Below are 22,448 nucleotides of genomic sequence, written 5' to 3'. Positions count from 1 at the left end.
ATCCTCTGACAGCAATCAGTTAGATCCTAGCAAAGAAACAGAATAAGCAGAAGGCAAAAAACCGCTACGACAAAAAGCTAGAAAGTCTCAAATGTGCTACCCTTAGTTAGAAGGGAATAAGACAGGTTTCTTCGGGAATAGTGAGGGAGAGGAAGCTCAAAACATGGAAAAGTGCATTTGAAAAGACTTCAAACAGTGTAGCTGACATAGAAGTGGATTTCAATAGTTATTACTGATATTGACCCTGATATCAGTTTCCCCACATTAAACCCAGCATATATAGGGTTAAAACCAAAACACTCATTCTCTGCTTACTCTCTGGCTTCCTGGCTCCAGAATCCACTGTCCTCCATGGAGACGGACACCCTCAAGGAGAAGCACCTGGACTATCTCCTCCGGCAAAGAGATACCGGCTGGCGGGAAAGCAGCTGACCAGCAAGGTCATGAGCTCCCCTCCCCCCCACCTAAAACCCCAAATAAAAACCCTTCCTTTTAGCTTTTCGGGGAGATTTGGATTTCAGCGTTAGCTGCCCTCTCTCTTTGCTCAGCGCTGTGGGAAGATAAAATTCCTACTTTCTTCCACCACACCCGGTGTCAGAGATTGGCTTGCTGCACAGTGGGTGAGCGAACTCACTTCAGGTTCAGTAACATTACTAAACATTTCTAAGAAGAATTTAAAGCAGCAGAGCACTGGGGGCCCTTTAGGTGCACAGGTCAATGTGGTCGATATGAAAAAAACCAACCCATTTTTGTTCCTAACACCTACTTCTAGGGTTAAATAAGGCATCAGCTGATCCTTGAATTAAACATAATAATTTTGAAAGAATGCTCTGACGGTTTTAGCTGCAACTAAATGATTTTAACTTTAATGCTTTAAAAGGACTACATTCAAATCCATTCAATATTTTAAGCCTATCTCTTTGTTTTTGTCAGGATTTGTATTATTTAAAGAGAAAGTCTGATTCTTCAGACAATTTAAAGAGAACATTGGAAATAGTAGAAATCTGCCATTATTCGAATTGGTCAACCCGGTAGTGTATGTATTTATATTTACTGTAATCTATCAAGCAATCTGGATATCCTGAGTATATTTGTTAAAAATGCAGGCCAATGTTTATGCACCTTTTGTCATTTATCTATTTTTATCATATATATAACAATTGAGGATTTACCTTCATTCTATAAAAGGAAAAAATGTATGGATCATTCCAGGTAGAGTATGAATATTTCCTGTTTTATTTTTGTAACATTTTGAATTTTGTTCTTAAGTTAAGTTCATGAGATTCCGGGATGGCAACTTTTTCAAGCTTTATGGTAACTGCTAAAGTGCAGGTTTGAACTGATCCACAAAATGACCATAAAATTTGGGGTTTTAGTTCTCTGTGACTCTTGTGTGACACAGAGTGTGGGAGTAAATGAGATACTGAGACCAGCGGAAACCTTCTGTGTGGAGCTATCTAATGTCATGCGATCATTGGTTATCTTTCTTCTGACATGATCTCTCTGAGAATCGATCCTTCATATCAACAAGTGCCTCCTAGTCTCAAAGCAGAGGTGAAAGGCCCGCAGAACCAGCACATCTAGCCGTGTTTCTGACCAAGCTTTTCCTCCAGCTGGTGAAATCCCAGGGCATAGATGCAGGTATCATCGGCCAGTGTGGGTGTGTGGCCTAAGTCTCTGCTGTGACACTGCTGAGCTCAGAGGGATAAAGTAGGATTTGCTGTGGGGAAGTTACGGAGAAAGCTGGGAGGGCTTTGGACCGTTGCAGAAAATAACTGATCTTGGGATCATGTTAGTTAATATCTAACGTTAACTTTATTTTACAGATGAAGAGAGGAATGGATCAGAATGAGAGTGGGTCAAAATATTTGCTATGCAGAATATGATATTTTAAAAATCCTCAGACATTTTGGGGAATATTTAATTCTTTTTTAGGTGATATAAATCTTTGTTTTTTTCTCTCTCTTCTATGGGTGCTACGTAACTGGTTAGCAATGAGTAATCCAAAGTTTACATTCCCTCATCCTGAATTAAATGTAATAGGAAAAGTTTCAATGTTTTGATAATAGGATTATTTTTCTATCAAAATAAATCCAGTTTCATTTTACAAATGTGTTTTCTTGTTTCCGTATACAGACATTCAATTAAAAAATAATTAAGCAAAATCTAATTAGGAAAACATGACCTTAAAACAAGATTTATCTTGTAATCTGGCATTGTGGTAGAGAGGGTACTTATTGAAAAACAAATGATAGTATATACATTTTATCATCATTTATGATTATTCAAGTTTTCTCAAATTATGAAGTAATTAAGTGGTGAAATATTTAGCTATTTTAATAACCCAAGAATCAAATATACTTAGGAAGAAGAGTCATTTGGTTCTTTCTACAGAGATACCAAAAATATTATTTTGGGAAAAATGTTTCTCCTTTTTAATCACTATTTATTTATATTTCTAGGAGAAAGGTTATTACGTATTTTTTGTAAAAATGTTGTTTATATAAGCTAAGTATAAGTGAAGGATAATATTTTTGGATAAAAAGAAATAAACTATAATAAATATCTCATCTAAATGTATATTTCTGTACACTATATATTTGTATATAAAATATATTTCAATAAATATTTTATGTGTATTTATTTGAACCGAAGACTATCATTTACTAGTTGTCTGATATTGGGGATATTATTTATATGCTTTGAGACTTAGTTTTCCTAATGTATTAATTGAAAAATAATCATCACTGTGCAGCGTTGTCATTAGAATTACAAGTTATGCTTTGCTCACTTAATGTCATTTTCTAAACCCCCTTTCCTTGAATCTCATGATACCTGAATTCTTCTCACACTCTTAGAGAGAAGTCATGACTCCAGTGACTGTAAGTTTCAAGGGGTAGTATAAACAACTGAATGGGGTCTGGCATAAGGCAATATGGCTGGTTGGCAGGTTTGTCAAATTGGAATCTGTTTGTCCTTCCTAAAGGGGGCTTACTCTATTTATTTAGTGTTAGAATATAGTTGCCGTTTGGGCATAATACAGGCACTAAGTGACCAAATATAATTTTTCAAGAGGAGATGTATATCTAGATTTTTCATGAGTATGAAATATATCAATTTTTAAATTGTGGCAATGAATTCATTTTAAAAACAGTGAAAGCTTAACATGACATGCCTATAAACTGTAATGGACCATTATTTAATTGTGTAAGACCTCTGTTGTAAGGTATCGCCAAGCGAAATTTAAATCATTTTTTCTGATATTCCTGGACAAATGGTTACTTTAAATCACTTATTTCAGACTCTCCTACTTATCGTTCATTTAGCTCTCCCTATTCCTTCATGATGAAAGTTGCCATTTTCAATGTTATTATTTATGCCTTATTAAGCATTGCAAAAGACTCTTGCTGTATTCTTTGCCTGCAGCCCTCAGAAATGAGCAAGGAGAGAGTGACATACACGGAACTGAAACTCCCATATTCAAAGAAACAGAAGAACAAAAGACATCCAACACCCAAAAAAAGAGGTAAAGTTCTTTGCTGTTTGTTTTCCTGTTTTCTGAAAACATTATAATGTCAAGTAAGAAAAAAATGAAATCATGATAATTGTGTCCATATATATTTATATTATATGCCTGGTTCTTTCTATACTTAGGGGTATATTTATAAGTAATATTCAATGAGATATGTGATCACAATAAATACTGATACTAATTTTAACCCCAGAATAAATTTCCATTTTGGTCTAATTCAGAGTTTTGCTATGCTCAATGCTTTCTATATATTTTGGTTTTTTGATCTTGTACAGAATTTCCATGGCGTGGTGTTGCAATAATCCTGGGAATCATATGTTTTTTTCTCCTGCTGGCCATCACAGGCTTAGGATATATGTGTGAGTATCAGGTACATACTTTCTTATGAGAACAGTGAGCCAAGATTAAAAAAAAATAAGGTACTATAAATATGGAACTTCTGCTGAACCTTTGTAAACTGTAAATTCTATAAAAATATTAGTAGTCATTATGGTGTTGATGAAGATTTTATTATTTTGTTATCACTTAGTTTTTATGCCACACAAAATAATGTGACAACAATAACATCACAAAAATTTTGCTGATATGTACAATAAGGTTTACATATATATATATTCTAACTTATTTTTCATATGGGATGAGGTTTTCCATATGACCAGAGAATTGGAGGAATCTTTATTTGAATATTACATTCCTTATCATACTGAGATACTGCTGAAATCACAAAGGAAAATAAACTCAATCTATTTTCTATATCATTAAATGTTATCCATCGGTTTTGATATATTTCATGTCAATTTTTAAAAAATTTGCACACAACACTGGCTTTCAATATCTTTTTCCTGATGATTATTAATTCTTTGGTTCACTCATTCTGCAAACAATTTTGAGTATCTTCTATGGATTGGGAACTATGTATGGCAGCAATGATACCAGAAATTTAAAAAGTGTCAGCTCTCAATGAATTCAGTTTAAGGGGGAAAGTTTCTTTTTAAATGAACCAGTTTTTAAAAGAAACATTATTAGTGCTAGCACAATGGCATGAAGCTACCAGATGAATGCATATAACATGCTGAGGTCAAGAAAGCAATCCTGTAGGAGATAATAATTGATATGATACAAAGGACAGGTAGGAATGAGTCAGGAGGTTCAGGGTAGAGAAGACTCATGCAGGTGGAGAGCAACATGAAAAAAGAACAGATTTATATTTTAGAAGAATTTCATTTTCTAGGCAAATTAAAAAAGTGGCTAGAAATAGGTTTGGCTAAATATGCAACTTCATGAATCTTTTGTACCATATTAAAAGATTTTAGATTTGCCCTAAAAACAAAGGAAACTGTTAGAAAATTTTATGTGAGGGGAAAACATGACTCATGTCACATGAGCAGATATGGATTTTGGAAAGATCAGTCTGAGTAGATGATAAAGTGAGTGAGGAGGATATAAGAGATTGTTTCAGGAATCAGGGTTCCTGACAATGGCTGTCTGATTTCGCGTCATGAAAGAAGTAATGAAGGGTAGGGAACATATTTGTGAAATTGCTAGAATGTGCATTTAATTGAATGGGTAAGGGAGAGAACGGAATCAGTGATACCATTTGGTATCAGGCTTACTCCCCTTGGTGAATATATTTCATTAAATGTTATAGAAAGTGTGAGAAGAACATTAGGCTATGACTGTGTGTGTGTGTGTGTGTGTGTGTTTGTTAATAATGGTGAAGACTGAGGTGTTTGTGGCACATCAGTGTTGATGACAAGAGATTGGTCTGTGTATCCAGAGTGAACTTTTTGGAAGTAGATATAGACCATCAGCATGTATATGGTAGGAGTAGGTGTCTGGGGATCAAGAGCCATGCCTAGATTAGAGACGGGAATTGTTGATTTATTGATTAATATAACAAGTATTTGAAGACAGGGTAGAGGAATGTAGAAGCCAGACCATGTAAAGCCTTGTTAAGCCAGGGTGAGTAGATTATGATTGTTAGGATAAATCAACATTTAGAAGTAGGTGAAAAATGAGTAAATGGTGAAAATAAAATGATGCTTTGGTTAGATAAGGATGTGGGAATCCAAAACAGTATGGCATCATGGAGAGCAGGCTAAAGATAGTCAATGATTCCAAATGGTACAGGAAGATCGAGTAATACAATTGCCAAAAATATAATGGCTTGTTAAATTTGGCAAGGGAAAGGCCACTAATTATATTTGTTAGAATAGATTCAGTGGAATGGTGGCTATGATCGAAGATTGCAAAGGCTAAAATTTATTTGAAGATTAGGAAGCAGAGACGGTAACCAGTGCAAATTATTTTTAAAATTAAGGCTAAGCAAAAAATTTACCAAGTTTTGAAAGTATGTGGAACCACATGATCTCATATATTGTTAAAGGGAGTATAAATTGATAAACTACTTTCTAAAACATTTTAGTATTATCTTCTAAAGCTGAACATGATTCAGCAATTCTAATGCCAGGTACATATCCAAACAAAATCCTTGCACACGTACAGCTACACACATCTACAGGGATGTTCATAGCAGTGATTTTCACAGTATCAAACATCTCTGAACTGCCCAAAAGACCATTAATGGGAGAGTAAATAAAATCTCTGTAATTTACTCACAAAATGGAATTTATGTAGCAATCAAAACAAATGAACTACAGTGATACGTAACACTGTGGATGAATCTTAGCAAGATAATATGAAATGAAAAAGAGTAAATTTCAAAAATGATTCTATACCAGAATATCTTTGTATCAGGTTAACAAGTTAAAAGCAAATAAAATAGTACAATTTCAGGAAATACATAAAGAGACACTAAAACTATATACAAAATGTATCAAGGGAGAAATTTCAATGGGTTTCAGTTACACAGTTTGAGAGAGGCAGGAGGACGGAATGGAATGAAATATAAAAACAGATAAATGTAATGGTTAAGGTTCTGGCTACAGGTTTGGGTGAGTAATTAAAAAACTATCTAATTAAATAAATGAGAAAGGTTCTTTGAGCAATGTTGAGAGTGTCTCATAAAGGAAAGATTATGAATAATCTTATCCTGGCACACAAGATCTAAAAGCTAAAAAGAAACAACTCTGTTATAAAGGATACGGAAAAGAAAGGACAGGAAGTTTTGTGGAAAAGTTGACTTGAGATGATCATATGCAAGAGAAGAGAATCATTAGAGGGAAATTATTGAAGATTCAGGAGAGAAATAGAATAATAGGAGATCACGATTACTAAAGATGCAATAGTGGACACAATCCAGACTAGGAGTGAGGGTTTCAGTCTTGTTCAATGGGATGCAATATTTTTCCTGAGATGGATGGATGGATCTGTGCTTTTATAGGAGGAGAAGCAAGAAGGAGAGGGGAACTTATGCTTGATGATGAATGTTCCTATGTGAAGGAGTAGATGAGGCCATCATCTGAGAGGGACAATCAAAGAGGTACACTAGATAATTTAGGGAAAGATTAAATACTTGAAATAGTTGTTGAACTGAGAGAAGGATGTGTCTCAAGTATACGTGTAGTACTGAGGGGCGAAATTGTGATGAAAACTTTAAATGTTGATGAGCATTAATCTGTATCTGTGCAGTTTTGTGACTTTTTGTCATCTGACTTCCAGAAGCTTGTGTGGAGATAAGATGGCCAGTGATAGGGTGTTTCAGAGTTGGCTATTTTTAGATGTGCAAAAAGACTGTATTGCACGATTGTTGGATGTATTGCCAAAATTACTTGTCTATTAAATGACGTTGGATAGACAAAAAGAAAAGGAGAAGGGAATTGCTTAATCACAAGTAATGCTAGTATTTAGGAACAAGACGTCTGAATGCGTCTTTTTAAATCAGGTCTAGAAGATGACCTTTGGAAAGAATTGCTGAATTGCAGCAATAATTATATACACTATAATTGAGAACATTAGGAGACTGTTCAATCAATGCTACTTGACTTTTACAAGTAGACGTTGAATTTGGGTAAATGATGGTGGGTGGTAGCAGAATTTGAAAAGAAGATTCTCAGTTGTGTTAGAAATCCTCGATGGATATTTTTAAAATGTTCATACATTTAAAGAGCCATACATTTCATGTTTTTACATTTTTTATTCAAGAGTTTTTGGAAGAGATTTCTATATCTCTCAGAGGTTTTTGACTTTCTGTTTGCACTTTAGAAGTAGCCCTCTGAGATCTTACCCCTATATATTCATTGAACCCACTATAAACTTGTACTAAACAGAGCAGATACCTTTGTTTAGCTCTAAATGCAAATACCAAATACTAAGTAAAATGCTGAATACTAAATTTCACAAACATTGAAATCTTTATTTGAAGAGTAGATAGCATAACAACTAGTTAGTATTTTTCTTATTTTCAGTTTATATTTTCTCCTTTGTAAATGTGTATTACTGTTTTACATGCTTTAAAACATAATATATAGTTATATATAAAAATCCATTTTAAGTTCTTCCACTTGAAAATATTTTAACCTTGCATTTTCTCTGACTGTACTTCCGTTTAGTCAACATCATTTACTTTGTAATTTAGAATTAGACAAAATGATCATAATAAAGTGATCTATTAAAGCCATTCATGATCTTAATTTTTTAATATGGATTGAAGATTTTTGGAACTCTTCTGAGGGCAAAGGACAAGATATAAAAGACACAAAGGAAAAAAATACTTCCTCACCAGACGTTGAAGATCACTCAGTTTTGCCGAGTTGTACCGGTATGTACAAAACACTTAAGCTGACAGTTTACAGATATTTTTCATGGAATTATCCCCTTCTGTCCTATTTCAATATGTAATTTTAAAACCTTTCATTGAACTTTGTCAGGGCCTTTAATTTTTCTCACCTTTTCTCACCAAATTCATTTTATTTGTTATAGCTAATTGAACACTTGACATTCACAAAGTAACAAGCCCCTGTTATATTGTCATATTGATTTGATCATTTGGCTATTTTATGCTTGTGGATGATTTTTCCCCAGTGTAGATCTCTCGAAATTAATACCATTCCCAATATTCACTTTGACGGGCTTCTTCCTGCGGAGAACTGCTCCATATTGCTGCAGTTTGTTTGTACTCGAGAAGTCAAGATTTCTCAGGGCCATCTTCACAGTGGCCTTGGGTCTGTCAGAGGCAGCAACTAGCTCAACAGTATTCTTACCTGCAGAATTTGGCAGAAGAGCTATTCCTAACGTAGACTTTTGGGATACAGGGACATCACCTACTCTCTGGTATTCAGTCTGAAGTAAGCAATGAAATACAGAGAAATTACAGGTCTCTAAATGGTCTTGGGGTTGCAGATGATGGTGGTTTTTGTTTTCAAGGTAAAGGCTATGACCCATGTCAAGAAAAATGGTTCTGCTGTGGAAACAACTGTTACTATTTTTCAAAAGAAGAGAAAACTTGGGCTGAGAGTAAGATGTCATACCAAGACCTATGTTCTAGTCGTACTAAGGTTTATGACAAACAGGATCAGGTATGTTCACTTTATTAAACCTGAGCAGGTGCTTTATAAGAGATTCATGTGTCTTGAGTTAGGATAATCGGTTAGACCTCGCTGCAATATTATTTACCTGATTTTTTTTCAAGCACTTGTACATTCTGGAGCTGATTTACCTGCAGAGGAGGGGACACAGATGTAACAAGTACTTGGAAGAATCGTTGTTTTAAAACAAGAGAAATAGCTTTACTGAGGACTCCGTGGAATAATTTTCAGTCTTTTTATGATATGTGCTGCATCTTTACATTTTGGTATACATCAGACTGTTGAGATTTTAGCCTCTTGGTGCTACTACAGGGCAAAAGAAAATCTTCCTTCAATGATATGAGCAGTCTAAAAGAGACAGCGTCTCATTGTACTGAGTTCTAGTCTTCTCCCATCAATATTTGGGAGGCATCACAGTTCTAAGGGAGGATGAATCTCTCACTTTCCTGCCGTGGGAATATAGAATGAAAAATAGAGAGAATAAATATAGCTGGAATGATTCTTCCAAGACGAATTTTTGTTTCAGTCACAATTCAGAACGAGAGAGGGTCTCTATCTTCTAGGAGAGGAAATCTAGACCAAATTTGCCAGTACTTATAAAATTGGGGAATAGAAAGCCAATCTAACAGATTCTGTATTTTTCCTTCTGGTGATTCAATGTAGGCACTGAATTGCATTTATAATATTTAGTCTCAGCAATGACATTTCTATTAGTGTCTTATGAAGGATGAGTTAAAAACCCTATGTTTTCTTATGTATAGAATTCTTATGTTATTAAAATAATAGTATGAATAAATCACTCTTCATTATAAAAAATGAATGAATAGTAGAATATGAAGTCAAAGAAATACAAAAATCCAGTTGTAGCTTATAAGTACCTTGATCAATTTAAACCTCAGTTGTTATCAATCAATTCCTAAATGATACGAGTTTTGTCTACTCTCAGGAAATTAACGTTATTTATAATCCATATTTTCTTTGTAATTTCCAATTCTGTTCACTTCAGTTTTACTCCTGCCACTGAAGTTTGTGAAGATCAGAGTTTCAGTGGAAGTGCTTATATCTGTCATCCCTGTGTTTCTATGAACTATTCTATCTCCTTTGAAATTTCTGGTAAATTTTGCTATTGATTAGAGCAATAGATAGGCCTCATGCTGTCTTATCTGATTTCATGATAACTTTGCTATCAGTATGTAAATCTGGAATACTGACACACTCCACAACACCTGCAACAGACTTTGTTGAGCAGCATAACTCTCACACCACTGCTTTAGGGTTTTCAGTCTTTTGCTGCTTTACAAAGCCGAAGAATGTAATTAAAGCAGTGACTTAAATACACTATTTGAAAACAGGTTTTGACTTTTATACATTTATGTATACCTCTGACATCTAGCAAAAAATGTGAATCAAAGAATTAATGGACATTTAATTTTAGTACTTCTTCAGAGACCTAGAAAAGTTGAAGTTTTTTTAATTTTTTTATTGAGGTGCCATTGGTTTATAACATTATATAAGGTTCAGGTATACTCCGTGATATTTCACTTCTCTATAGAATACATCGTGTTCATCTGTTCACCACCAAAAGTTTAATTGCCCTCCGTCATGGTACAAATGTTCCCTTTTACCCCTGTCACCCTCTACCGTCACCCCTTCCCCTCTGGTAACCTCCAATCTGTCCTCTGTATCTACATGTTTGCTGGTTTGTTTATCTTCCATGTATGAGTGAAATCATATAGTATTTGCCTTTCTCTGTATGACTTATTCTGCTTAGCATAATACCCTCAAGTTCCATTCATGTTGTTGCAAAAGGCAAGATTTCATCTTTTTTATGATTGAGTAGTATTCCATTGTATATACACCACATCTTCTTTAGTCATTCAGCTGTTGATTGTGACTTAGGTTGTTTCCAAGTCTTAGCTATTGCAATGAACACAAGGGTGCTTATGTCTTTTTGAATTAATGTTTTTGTGTTCTTTGGATAAATACTTAGAAGTAGCATAGCTGGATCATATGGTAGTTCTATTTTTAATATTTTGAGAAATCTCCATACTGTTTTCCATAGTAGCTGCACCAGTTTGCATTCCCACCAGCAGTATATGAGAGTTCCCTTTTCTCCACATCCTCTCCGACACTTGTTATTTCTTGTTTTTTTAATAATAGCCATTCTGATGCATGAGGTGATATTTCATTGGGTTTTTGACTTGCATTTTCCTAATAATTAATGATGGTAAACATCATTTCATATGCTTGCTGGCCATCTGTATATCTTCTTTGGAAAAATATAAGTTCACATCCTCTGCCCATTTTGTAATCAAATTTCTTGCTTTTTAGTTGTTGAGTTGTATGAGTTCTTTATGAATTTTGGATATTGACTCATTGCATATATGCATACAAATGTCTTCTCCCACTTGTAGGTTGTCTTTTTGTTTTGTTGATGGTTTCCTTTGCTATGAAAAAGCTTTTTACTTTGGTGTAGCCCCATTTGTTTATTTTTTCTTTTGTTTCTCTTATCTGAGGAGACAAGATATTCGAGAAGATACTGCTAAGACCAGTGTCAAAGAGTGTTTTCTTCTAGGAGTTTTATGGTTTCAGGTCTTATATTCAAGTCTAATCCATTTGTGTTAATTTTGTATATGGTGTAATATAATGGGCTACTTTCATTCTTTTGCATATGGCTGTCCAGTTTTCCCAAAAGCTTTTATTCAAGAGAATTTTCTTTCTCCATTGTACGTTCTTGGCTCCTTTGTTGAAAATTATCTGTGCATGGATGTGTGGGTTTATTTCTGGGCTCTCAGTTCTGTTCCAATTATCTCTGTGTCTTTTTTCTTCCAGTTCTGTGCTGTTTTGATTACCATAGCTTTGTAGTATGTTTTGAAATCAGAGGGTGTGACACCTCAAACTTTGTTTTTATTCTAGGGATTGCTTTGGCTATTCAAGATCTTTTGTTGTTCTACATAAATGTTAGGCATCTTTGTTCTATTTCCATGAAAAATGTTGTCAAGATTTGATAGGATTGCATCAAATCTGTAGATTGCTTTAGAAAGTATGGAATTTTTAACTATGTGAACTCTTCCAATCCATGAGCATGGAATATCTTTCCATTACTTTGTGTCTTTTTCTATTTCTATCAACAATGTTTTATAGTTTTTAGTGTACAGGTCTTTCACTTCCTTGGTTAAATTTCTTCCAAAGTATTTTATTGTTTTTGTTGTGATTCTAAATGAGACTGTACTCTTGATTTCTCTTTCTGCTATTTCATTATTAGTGTGTAGAAACATGATTGATTTTTGTATGTTGATTTTGTACCCTGCAACTTTACTGTATCATTTGACATGCTTCTATAATACCTTTATATTTTTCCTAGGCAATAAAAGATAAACTATGATGATTTTCCTCTTATGTATTGTAATTATACTGATAAATAGTGGAATGTGTGTGAGAGAAAGAGAAAATAAATACATTGATTTTAGGAAATAAAATTAGTTTATTGCTTCATATTTGCATTCATAAGAATATTTGATGTAAATAAAATATACCAGTTGGAATATTAACTAAGAATAATTAACAATATTTTTATGTTAAAGGTGTTTCAGATACTTTGAATGCATTTTTGCAGTTCAGAAAAACTTGGAAACAGATATTTGGTTCCTGTTTCATAGATAAGGACAATGGTCAAGGAAGTTTATTTGCTTCAGTTTACATGGCAAATAAACGACACAGTGCATTTTAAAACTTGTAGCTTTCATTTCTTCATTTTCAATGCTGTATAATATTCCACCAAGCAGATAAACTTTACTCGTTCTCTACAGGAATGTGGATTGTTTCCAGTTTTTGTTGTTATGAATAATGCTTCATTAAACATTGTTAGATAAATTGCTGTCCCACATTTTTCCGTGTGTCCTCTCTTCTGTTTATCACAAATCATGTCAGGAGTAGAAGGATTGGGTTGTAGGGTATATAAAAGTTCAATTTTCTATGATAATTCCAAATTATTATTTTTATTAATATTTTGTGGAGTAAGTTTCACCCTGAGCTAACATCTGTTGTTAGTCTTTCTCTTTTTGCTTGAAGAAGATTTCCCTGAGCTAAAATCTTTGCCAGTGTTCCTCTATTTTGTATGTGGGTCACTCCCACAGCCTTCCCACCAACGAGCAGTGTAGATCCATGCCAGGAAACCAAACCTGGGCTGCTGAATTGGAATGCACCTAACTTAACCACTAGGCCACAGGGCTGGCTTGCCAAATTATTTTTTAATCTAATTCTTGGAACAATTTTAAAGATATTTCTTTGACCTCTACCATCCGTCCAATTTGGTGTTGTCATTTTTAATTTATGCCAATTGAATAGTTGTAAAATGTCTTTGTAGCCTTTATTTGCATTTCTCTGATCTCTAGTCAGCTTGGTACCCTTCCAAATTTATTGCCTATATATTTTATTTCATGTGAAATTTCTGTTTTTGATTTTTGCCCATTTTTTCCAATTGGATAACTTTGTTTTCTTATTGATTTTAAAAAATATTTTGTTCTTTAAAGTACTTCAAATATTTCCATATTTGAAATTTGTTTTTTTGTGTTCTTTAAGATGTTTTCTGATAAAGAGAAATTCTAAGTTTAGTGCAGTCACATTTACCTATCTATTCTATTATAGGGTGAGATCTTCTTCTTCTTCTTCTTTCTTTTTGGTGTGGAAGATTGGTCCTGAGCTAACATCTATGTCAATCTTCTGCTTTTTTGTATGTATGATATTGCCACAGCATAGCTTGATGAGTGGTGTGTAGGTCTGTGCCCAGGATCTGAACTCATGAACCCTGGGCTGCCAAAATGGAGTACAGAAACTTAAGCACTATGCCACCAGGCTGGGCCCCAGGTGGAGATATTTTTAAAAGTCTGTTACATCCCTTTCTTAATACCTTTCATTCAGTCACAAAGCAAAGTCTTGGGTGATTTATTATGGAGGCCTTGCCACTTCCCTTTCTTCTCTGCACAATAGAGAAATTAGTGCCTGCTCCATTTATCATAAAGGAGTTTGAATAATACTAGTTCTAATTTTCCCATAGATCTTCATTCAATCAAAGATAAAATACAAATATTGGATTAGATTACATTAAAAATGAGGTAATCATCCCTGGATGTGGCAGGATGGTTCCATCTCGGAACCTGTAAGTTTTCATTTCATAGACCTCCCCTCTGTTTTTGTTTTTCTCAGTAACTGATTCATAGAGTATAGATCAAGAACAGGAAAAGATGCTTTGGGATTAGGGCCCATCATTAATTCCATTTGATCTCACTTCTCAGATAGGTGGCTGCAAATCTCAGACCCCAAATAATCAGAACCAAAGACCATTATTTCTTTCCATTTTCTTTAATGGAGAGTCCTTCCAAACACAGTAAAATATCATTTTGCTTTTGTATCTTTCTCTTGTATATTCCATGATAGTAGTTCTTTTGACAGATATAGTTGGACGAAAGGATAAAACTATAATGATGAAATAAAAGTGTTATCTAAACCCGGCCCTCCATCTAAGTGAAATTTGTAGCTGTTTACTGGGTGTCATTTAAGAACTAAAGAAAGATCCATTTCCAAATCAATCATTTAGTAATCTTGAATATCTAATTTGGTAATCAATACCATTCTTGCCATTGTTTTTCACAAGTCTACATATTCCTGGTAGTTCTCTCTCATTAGCAAGTTAGCATAGATTTGTCGATTAATGTCAGGAAACTAGTTTAGAAAATGAAGAAAAAATCCCTGTTATAATTAAACTTCAGTACCACAGGGGAAAATATGAGCAATTAGCAATGGGCTGATTAACATGCTGTTGATTGAGTGCCCATAACCTGCCACGTACTATTTTGGGAAATGAAGCCATAGCATTGAAGAAACATGCAAAAATATTCTGCTCTTATGGGTGTTAAATCTAGTAAAGGACTGAGAATGGTGGTTTTGGAACCAATGATGAAGAACCAAATATTCCAAGTTAATTATATAGCATATCAGAAGATGAGAAATGCCGTGGAGTGATATGCACTCCCTTACTTGTTATATCACAAAGTACTTTGTGTGTGTAGGTAAGAGGAAGAGATTTCACTGTCTTAAATAACTTGTCAGAGACAGCCTCCTTGAGACAGTGATGTTTGTACAAGAACTTGAATGAGCAATCTTTGTGGGTTACCTGATGGGATAGCATCCTAGCAGGAAAAATAGCTGGTGTAAAGAGCATGAGGTGGGAGTGTATTTAGCATGCTTGAGGAAAAAGCAAGAGGGCCTGTGATGCTGGAGCAAAATGAACAAGGGGGAGAGAAGTAGGTCAGAAAGGTAACCAGAGTGAAAGCATGTGGGATGTCAGAGGTCATTGTAAGACGTTTGATTTTTTTTTGCCAGCGTAATGAGAAGCTATTGGAGAGTTTTGAGAGGAGTGACGTGCAGTCTTCCTGTTCTGAACATTCACTCTGGGTACTCTGATGAGATTAGATTGTGTGTGTATGGAGGGAACAATATAAATTAGTATGCAGGGAGCCTAGCTGAAGTCATCCAAGTGAGACATGGTGGGGGCTCGATGAAGATTTGCAGGATTGTTGTTGGTGAAAAATGGCCGATTCTAAACATATTTCAAAGATGTATGAGAGACAGAGGAGTCAAGGATGGTTCCAAGGTTTTTGGTCCAGAAATTGTAAAAATGATGTTGTCACTAACTCTAATGGGGAATTTCTAAAGTTCAGTTTAGATATATTTCATAAATCTCTTAAACATTTAGCTCTCTAGTGGGATATCACATGAGAATTTTGCTATGTGAGTATGAAGTTTAGATGAGAGGTCTGTGCTAGGGATGCAAATTTAGCCCATATCAGTGTATAGACAGTATCAATACCATGAGGCTGGAGGTGATCATCAAGAAATCTAAGGCCTGAGCCCTTGGACACTCAAATGTTTAAGATAATGGGGAATGAGGATAACCAGAAAACATTACTGAGAAAAGTCATTAGAGAGATAAGAAGAAAACCATGAATTAGCGTGTAGGATTATGGGATACCTTAAAAAAGAGTGCTACTGAAATAATAAGCAGAATTTTAAAAATTGGTCCCTACTTACTGATAATTTTGTTGCTCGAAATTATAACTATCAGTTAGATTCATGACATTTGGAGGAAAATTTAAATTAAATAACATTTTCTTTTGTATGTTGCATCCTAACCCTATGATTCAAAACCCATGTTTCCCATTCTCACTGCTCGATTTCACAAAACTTTATTGCTTTGTTTATGTGGAAGACATTAAGCTCAGTGGAAAAAAGGTACACTCTTGTTTTAAATGCAAATAAGCGCTTTCTATACGTAAAGTCAGTCTAACATGGGAGACACATGTTCTATGCCCATTAATCCAAGTCATAGGAAACTGGAAATATTTTTATATCGAGTTACAATGTGTCACATAATAAATTTATTATATTTAGTCAATTCCCAGAAGTTTCAGAAGTCTCAAAGGAATCTTTCAAATATATGTATCTAATTTATGTATACATCCTATTTGATACTAACCTGCCTACTCCTTCCCTAGCTCCATTGTCCATTGGCAATATTTCCATTTCTTTTAGAAACAATTACACTTTATATATAGATTTTTTTTTTTTTTTGAGGAAGATTAGCCCTGAGCTAACTACTACCAGTCCTCCTCTTTTTGCTGAGGAGGCCTGGCCATGAGCTAACATCCATGCCCATCTTCCTCTACTTTATATGTGGGACACCTACCACAGCATGGCGTGCCAAGTGGTGCCATGTCCGCACCTGGGATCCTAACCGGCTAACCCCGGGCCGCCGTCAAGCAGAACATGCGAACTTAACCCCTGCGCCACCGGGCCGGCCCCTACACTTTATCATTTTATAGCTATATATCTGTCACAAGATTTTTGTGTTCATTGAAATAATTACACACATATTTTTTAAATTTGTGATAATCAAATTTTACCTTAAGGAATGTCTTTCTAAAATAAATATATTCTCTGATGCAGGAATTTTCAGCAGACTACACCTAATGCAAAATGTGGACACGTCGTCAGCAAGTATTACTACCACTGATTGTACTCGAGAGTTTCATTTCATTTGTGAAAAGAAGTTTACCTGTCTTGATAATTAAAAAATGACTATAATCAATGTCTTAATATTTTCATTCTTTTATAACTGTTAGGGAAAAAACTTAGGATATTCACTCAAATTAGTCAAGTATGTGTGATTTAGGAAGAATTACGATCTCTCAAAACATACCTGAGCAAGGATAAAACAAGAAGCTTTATACGTAGTAAATTTTTTAAAATTTATTTTAGTTTTCATAAGGAAGATTGAGCTAACTTCTGTTGCCAATCTTCCTCTTTTCCTTTTCTTGAGGAAGATTGTCCCTGGGCTAACATTTGTGCCAATCTTCCTCTATTTTGGATGTGGGATCCTGCCACAGCATGGCTTGACAAGCGGTGTGTAGTTCCATGCCTAGAATCCCAACCCGTAAACTCCAGGCTGCCAAAGTGGAGCACGTGAACTTAACCGCTATGCCACCGGACTAGACCCTATATAATAAAATTAAATAAATCCAAAAAATAAGTTTATTTTTTTGAAATTTCAAGAACAAATAAATCACAGAACATAAAAAAATCATTTTGATTGCGTGAAAGATAGTACTTTTCTTCTTAATCATTTAATTTATTTATTTGACTAGGTAATGAATACATTCACCCTGTTCAAAATATGAGGCACAAAATGATGAACAAATTCTCTTTTCCCATCTTGTTCCCTAGTCACCTAGTTCCTTTCTCAGAGGCAAAATTTAACTAGTTTCTTAGATATTATTCTAGAGGTGTTCTAGGAAAGTACAACCATATGCATACTACCTGCTAAACCAAATGTTACATAAGTATAAACAATGGTCTTGCTTCTTTATTATTTTAAATATATTTTGCAGACTGTTCCATATCAGTAAATAAAGATCTTCCTCATTTTCTGTAAATAACAGCAAGTATTACACTAAATGAATGTACCAACATTTATTTAGAGTTTTATTTCAATGGACATTTAGATTTGTCTTAGACTTTTGCAATTATAGAAAAATGTTGCAATGAATAGCACTTAATTCAGTATCATTTACCATCTTGTGTATCAATACATTAAATCTTTAGCAATGTAATTTCTGGGTCAAAAGACATGTGCCTTAAATTTTAATAGATATTTAATATATAAATAGAGGTTGTACACACATTATCTCCACACAGCAATGTTCCAGAGTGCCTGCTTCCTCATATCTTTATCACCACAGTGTGTTACAATCTGTTTGACTTTGACAATAAAATCTTTAACAATGAAAAGGGTTGTCTTGTATCATTTAATTTAAATTCTTTATTTGTGAGGCTGAGCATCTCTTTATGGTATTTCTTTTATTTAAACTATCCGTTCATGTCATTATGGTTTAATATCACAAATAATTTTGAGCAAAAGAAACCACACACAAAATAGTTCATCCTATAAAATTCCATTTATTTATATAGCTCAAAGTCAGGTAAATCTAATCTCTACTGTTAGAGATTAGGACAAAAGTTACTGCAGTGTGTATTTATTCCTAGAAGGAATAATAATGGGGAATGAATAGTAGTTACCATGGTGCAGGTTATTTCTGGAAAGAAACAATGTTCAAGGAGTATTTCTCAGGTGCTGGTAATGTGTGTTTACCAGTCTGGGTTCTGGTTATGTGGGTGTTGTGTTTCTTTCCTAGGGCTGCCATAGCAAAGTACCACAAGTTGGATATCTTAAAACAACAGAAATTAATTTTTTCACAGTTCTGAAATCTAGAAGTTCAAAATCAAGGGTCGACAGGGGAAAGCTCCATCTGAGACTCAGGGTAAATCCTCCTTGGCTCTTCCGAGCTTCTGATGGTTGTTGGCAATTCTTGGCATTTCTTGATTTGTTTCTAAATCACTCTAATCTTTGCCTCTGTCATCACGTGGCATTTTTCCTCTTTGTCACTGTCCACATGTCCCTCTTTTTATAAAGAAACCCATCATATTTGATTAGGCTTCTCCCTAATGACCTCGTTTTAACTTGATCACATCTTCTAGACCCTATTTCCAAATAAGATCATATTCACAGGTACTGGGAGTTGGAATTTCAACATATATTTTTGGGAGACACAATTTAACCCATAACAGGTGTTAAAATTAAATGAGCTCTACATTAATGGTCTGTGCAGTTTTCTTTATGAGTGGGATACTTACATAAAGAGTTTGCTTAAAAAAAGATGTCATTTACATTAGGAAAAAGTAAAATACATAGAAGTAAATATAACAAAAGATGAACACAATTACCATGTAGAAAATTATAAAACTTTCCTGAAAGATATTAAAGACCTAAATTACTGAAGAGATATCTCTTACCAATGGATAGAAAAGTTTAATAATATTATAAATATATTGACTCTCCCAAATGTGTTGTAAAAACTTAGTGAAACTAAATCAAATCCTAACACTTTTTTTCTGGAAAATAGAGTTAATTCTAATATTTCTATGGTAAGGCAGAGAGCCAAGAACAGCCACTATACTTCTAAAGATGAAGAATGATAAGAGAAAATTTGGCATGATAAATACAAAGCTACATATTATAAGAGAAATAATAATTTAGACAATTTGTTATTGGATCATGGACAGACAAATTGACCCCTAGAACAAAAGCAAAACAAGGCAATGCACAAGGAGATTTACCAAATGTTTCAAAGTAGAGGAGCACTGCCATCAATCAAGAAACGATGAAACTAGAAATCGCTGGGGCTAGGTCTTTGGGTCCCTTCTGGGCAGGCATACAAAAAAAATTTACTGTGGAATTCTTGACATACAGTAAAGGTAGATATTTAAAGTGTATGATATGACAACTTTTGACATGCCTATGAACGCACTGACACAGGTATAGTGAGCACATATATCACTCTGAGAAATTTGCTTGTGCCTCTTTATAATCTCTTACTTCCACACCGTATGCCCACCTCCATCCCCATGACACCACTGATCTGCTTTCTGTCACTTTGGTTTGCATTTTATGGAAATTTATATAAATAGAATTATATATCTATGTACTCTTTCTTTCTTTCTGAATTCTTTCACTCAGCATCATTATTTTGATAGTCATCCATGTTGTTGTATACCAGTAGTTCATTCATTTTTATTGTTAAGTAACGTTCCATTGTTTATATATACTACCATTTATTCTTCCATATATCTGCTGATGGGCTATTGGAAGAGGTCATCAAGAGAACGTGATTTCCAGTTGACTTGTGAGCTGAACTGGGCAATCAGAGGCTCCTCATCCCCTTCCCTGTCCTTGCAATGTACGTTCTGCCCTGAGTTCCTACAGTGGGAGCCATTTTCAGGTATGCAGCATGGAGAGAGCAATGTGTTTCTGAGACCATCTGGACAGTATATGTGGCTGAACCCAGCTAGTGTCTCTATATAAACTTTTAAGATTTCTGGTGGGAAGATGCAAAGATATACTTGTCTTGCAGCTGCCCAAGATAATCCTTGCCTGTAAGTTCCAACAATTATTAAAACTGCTACCTACCAATCTGAAGTAGTCTGCCTCTTTCTTTGGTCTCTCCTTGCCCTCCATGTATAAGGGGGCACTTTGCAAACCACCATGGACATTTGAGTTATTTTCAGTTTGGGCTATTGTGAATAAAGCTCTCGTGATGTTAGTGTACAATTCTTTGTATGGACACATATTTCCTTTTCTCTGGGTTAAATGCTAAGAGTGGAATAGTTGAATCATCTAGTAGTGGTATGTTTGACTTTTTATAAACTACCAAACTTTTATAAAGTAGTTGTGCCATCTTACATCCTCACTAGTAGTGTATGAGAGTTCAGTTCCAATACATGCTTGCCAACAGTTGCTATGATCAGATTTTCAATTTTAGCTATTCTTCTGTGTATTGTATGGCATTGTGATTTCAACTTGCCGTTCTCTAATGGCTAATAAGATTGAGCACTTTCTCATGTCCTACGTTGTCATTCATATATATATTTTTGGTCAAGTGTCTATCCAAATCTTTCGTGATTATTTTTTAGTGGGTAGTTTGCTTTCTTATTGTTGAGTTTGCAAGTTATTCTTCTGGATACAACTCTTTTTATTAGATACATATTTTGAGAATATTTTTTCCCCTGTCTTTGGCTTGTCTTTTCATTCTCTTAACAGTGTTTTGAAGAATTGTTTTAAATTTTGATGAAATCCAATTTTTCCATTTGCTACTTTATGAATTGTGCTTTTGTTGTCATAGCTAAGAAATCGTTGCCAATTCCAATGTCACAAAGACATTCCCATATGTTTTATTCAAGAAGTTTTGTAGTTTTACATTCTACAATTAGGTGTATGTTCAATATTGAGTTAACTTTTGCATGTGATGCAAAGTATAGATCAAGTCGTCTTTCTGTTTTTCGTTTTTTATTTGCGTTAACTATACAATTATTCCAGCACCATTGTTGAAAGTCTATCTTCTTTCCACTGCAGTATTTTTGTCAACAGTTTTCTATAAATTTTCTAGAGTATATATCATGGGGTGTTCTTGTTGAGTGTGGTCCTGGCAGTTTAAAATTGTCAATACCCATGTATTTATGGAACTTTGAAGTAAGACACATGAGACAGAGTTGTCATGTTCTATTCAGTAAACTGATCTGCAATAATTGTTATCCATATGGAAAAACTTGTTGTTAAATATGTGCCTCATACCATACAAGAAAAATATAATCTACGTCAACTGAATTAAAAAGTTAAATGTCAAAATCAAAACGTGAAAACACTTAGAACAAAAAAATTACCGAAATAACCCTATCCTTATGATAGGTAAAAATTTATTAAACAAGATGAAAAAGCATTAATCATAAATCAAAAAAAAACTACTTTAAAGTTAACTCTGTATGTTTACCAAAAAATGTCACTAAAATTGAGAAAACAGGTGACAAAGTGGACAAAATGTAGATTCAAATGTAACTAACAAAATATTAATCAAGAACTTGTACGGAATTCCCTCAAACTTGTTGAGAAAACCTAAGAGACACCTAATAGGAAAATGAATAAAAGACACAAATAGACAAGCATAGAAGAAACACTCATGACCTTATAAACAGGTGTGTGCACGCCAGTTTGATCAAGGAAAGGAAAATTAGTATCATAGTAAGGTATATTTAATCCTTCAATTGGCAAAATATGGAGTGTGATATTAGGAAATTTCAGAGAGGCTGAATAGCAGTAGGATTGCTTATGCATTGCTGGTAGGATGAAAGTTATTATTATGACTTTAAAATTTTTTATCTTATTTTTCAAACTTGAATATTATATAATACTGCCCAATAGAAATTCCTAGTGATGAGGGAAATATTTTCATCTGTGCTGTACCGTATGATAATCAATAGCCACT

General features: G+C 34.3%; 1 protein-coding gene across 3 annotated transcripts; it reads left to right on the top strand.

Moving 5' to 3' along the window:
- On the top strand, positions 1-18,363 carry LOC103566901 (killer cell lectin-like receptor subfamily I member 1). 3 transcript variants are annotated; one of them, XM_070619086.1, is made up of 6 exons: positions 1-440; positions 3,427-3,526; positions 3,808-3,891; positions 8,145-8,252; positions 8,858-9,009; positions 17,023-18,363. In XM_070619086.1, exons 2-6 carry the CDS (start codon positions 3,436-3,438, stop codon positions 17,044-17,046), a joined length of 459 nt encoding a protein of 152 aa, XP_070475187.1. In that variant the 5' UTR covers positions 1-440; positions 3,427-3,435; the 3' UTR covers positions 17,047-18,363. The 3 variants fall into 3 exon arrangements, with proteins under 3 accessions (XP_070475187.1, XP_008541668.2, XP_070475188.1); XM_008543446.2 differs by lacking the exon at positions 1-440 and adding an exon at positions 1,507-1,641; XM_070619087.1 differs by lacking the exons at positions 1-440; positions 8,145-8,252 and adding an exon at positions 1,507-1,641.
- The last annotated feature ends 4,085 nt before the right edge of the window (positions 18,364-22,448 follow it).

Source organism: Equus przewalskii, chromosome 5 (assembly GCF_037783145.1).
Source record: "Equus przewalskii isolate Varuska chromosome 5, EquPr2, whole genome shotgun sequence".
In the NCBI taxonomy this organism is placed as follows: Eukaryota; Metazoa; Chordata; class Mammalia; order Perissodactyla; family Equidae; genus Equus; species Equus przewalskii.
The sequence above is the reverse complement of the archived record's forward strand: the minus strand, read 5'-3'. Positions and strand labels throughout refer to the sequence as shown.

Excerpts from the sequence above, each read along its gene's own strand:
- LOC103566901 (XM_008543446.2), top strand. Across the intron at positions 3,892-8,144 it reads CACAGGCTTAGGATATATGT|ATTTTTGGAACTCTTCTGAG; the intron begins GTGAGTATCAGG and ends TATGGATTGAAG. Across the intron at positions 9,010-17,022 it reads TTTATGACAAACAGGATCAG|GAATTTTCAGCAGACTACAC; the intron begins GTATGTTCACTT and ends TCTCTGATGCAG.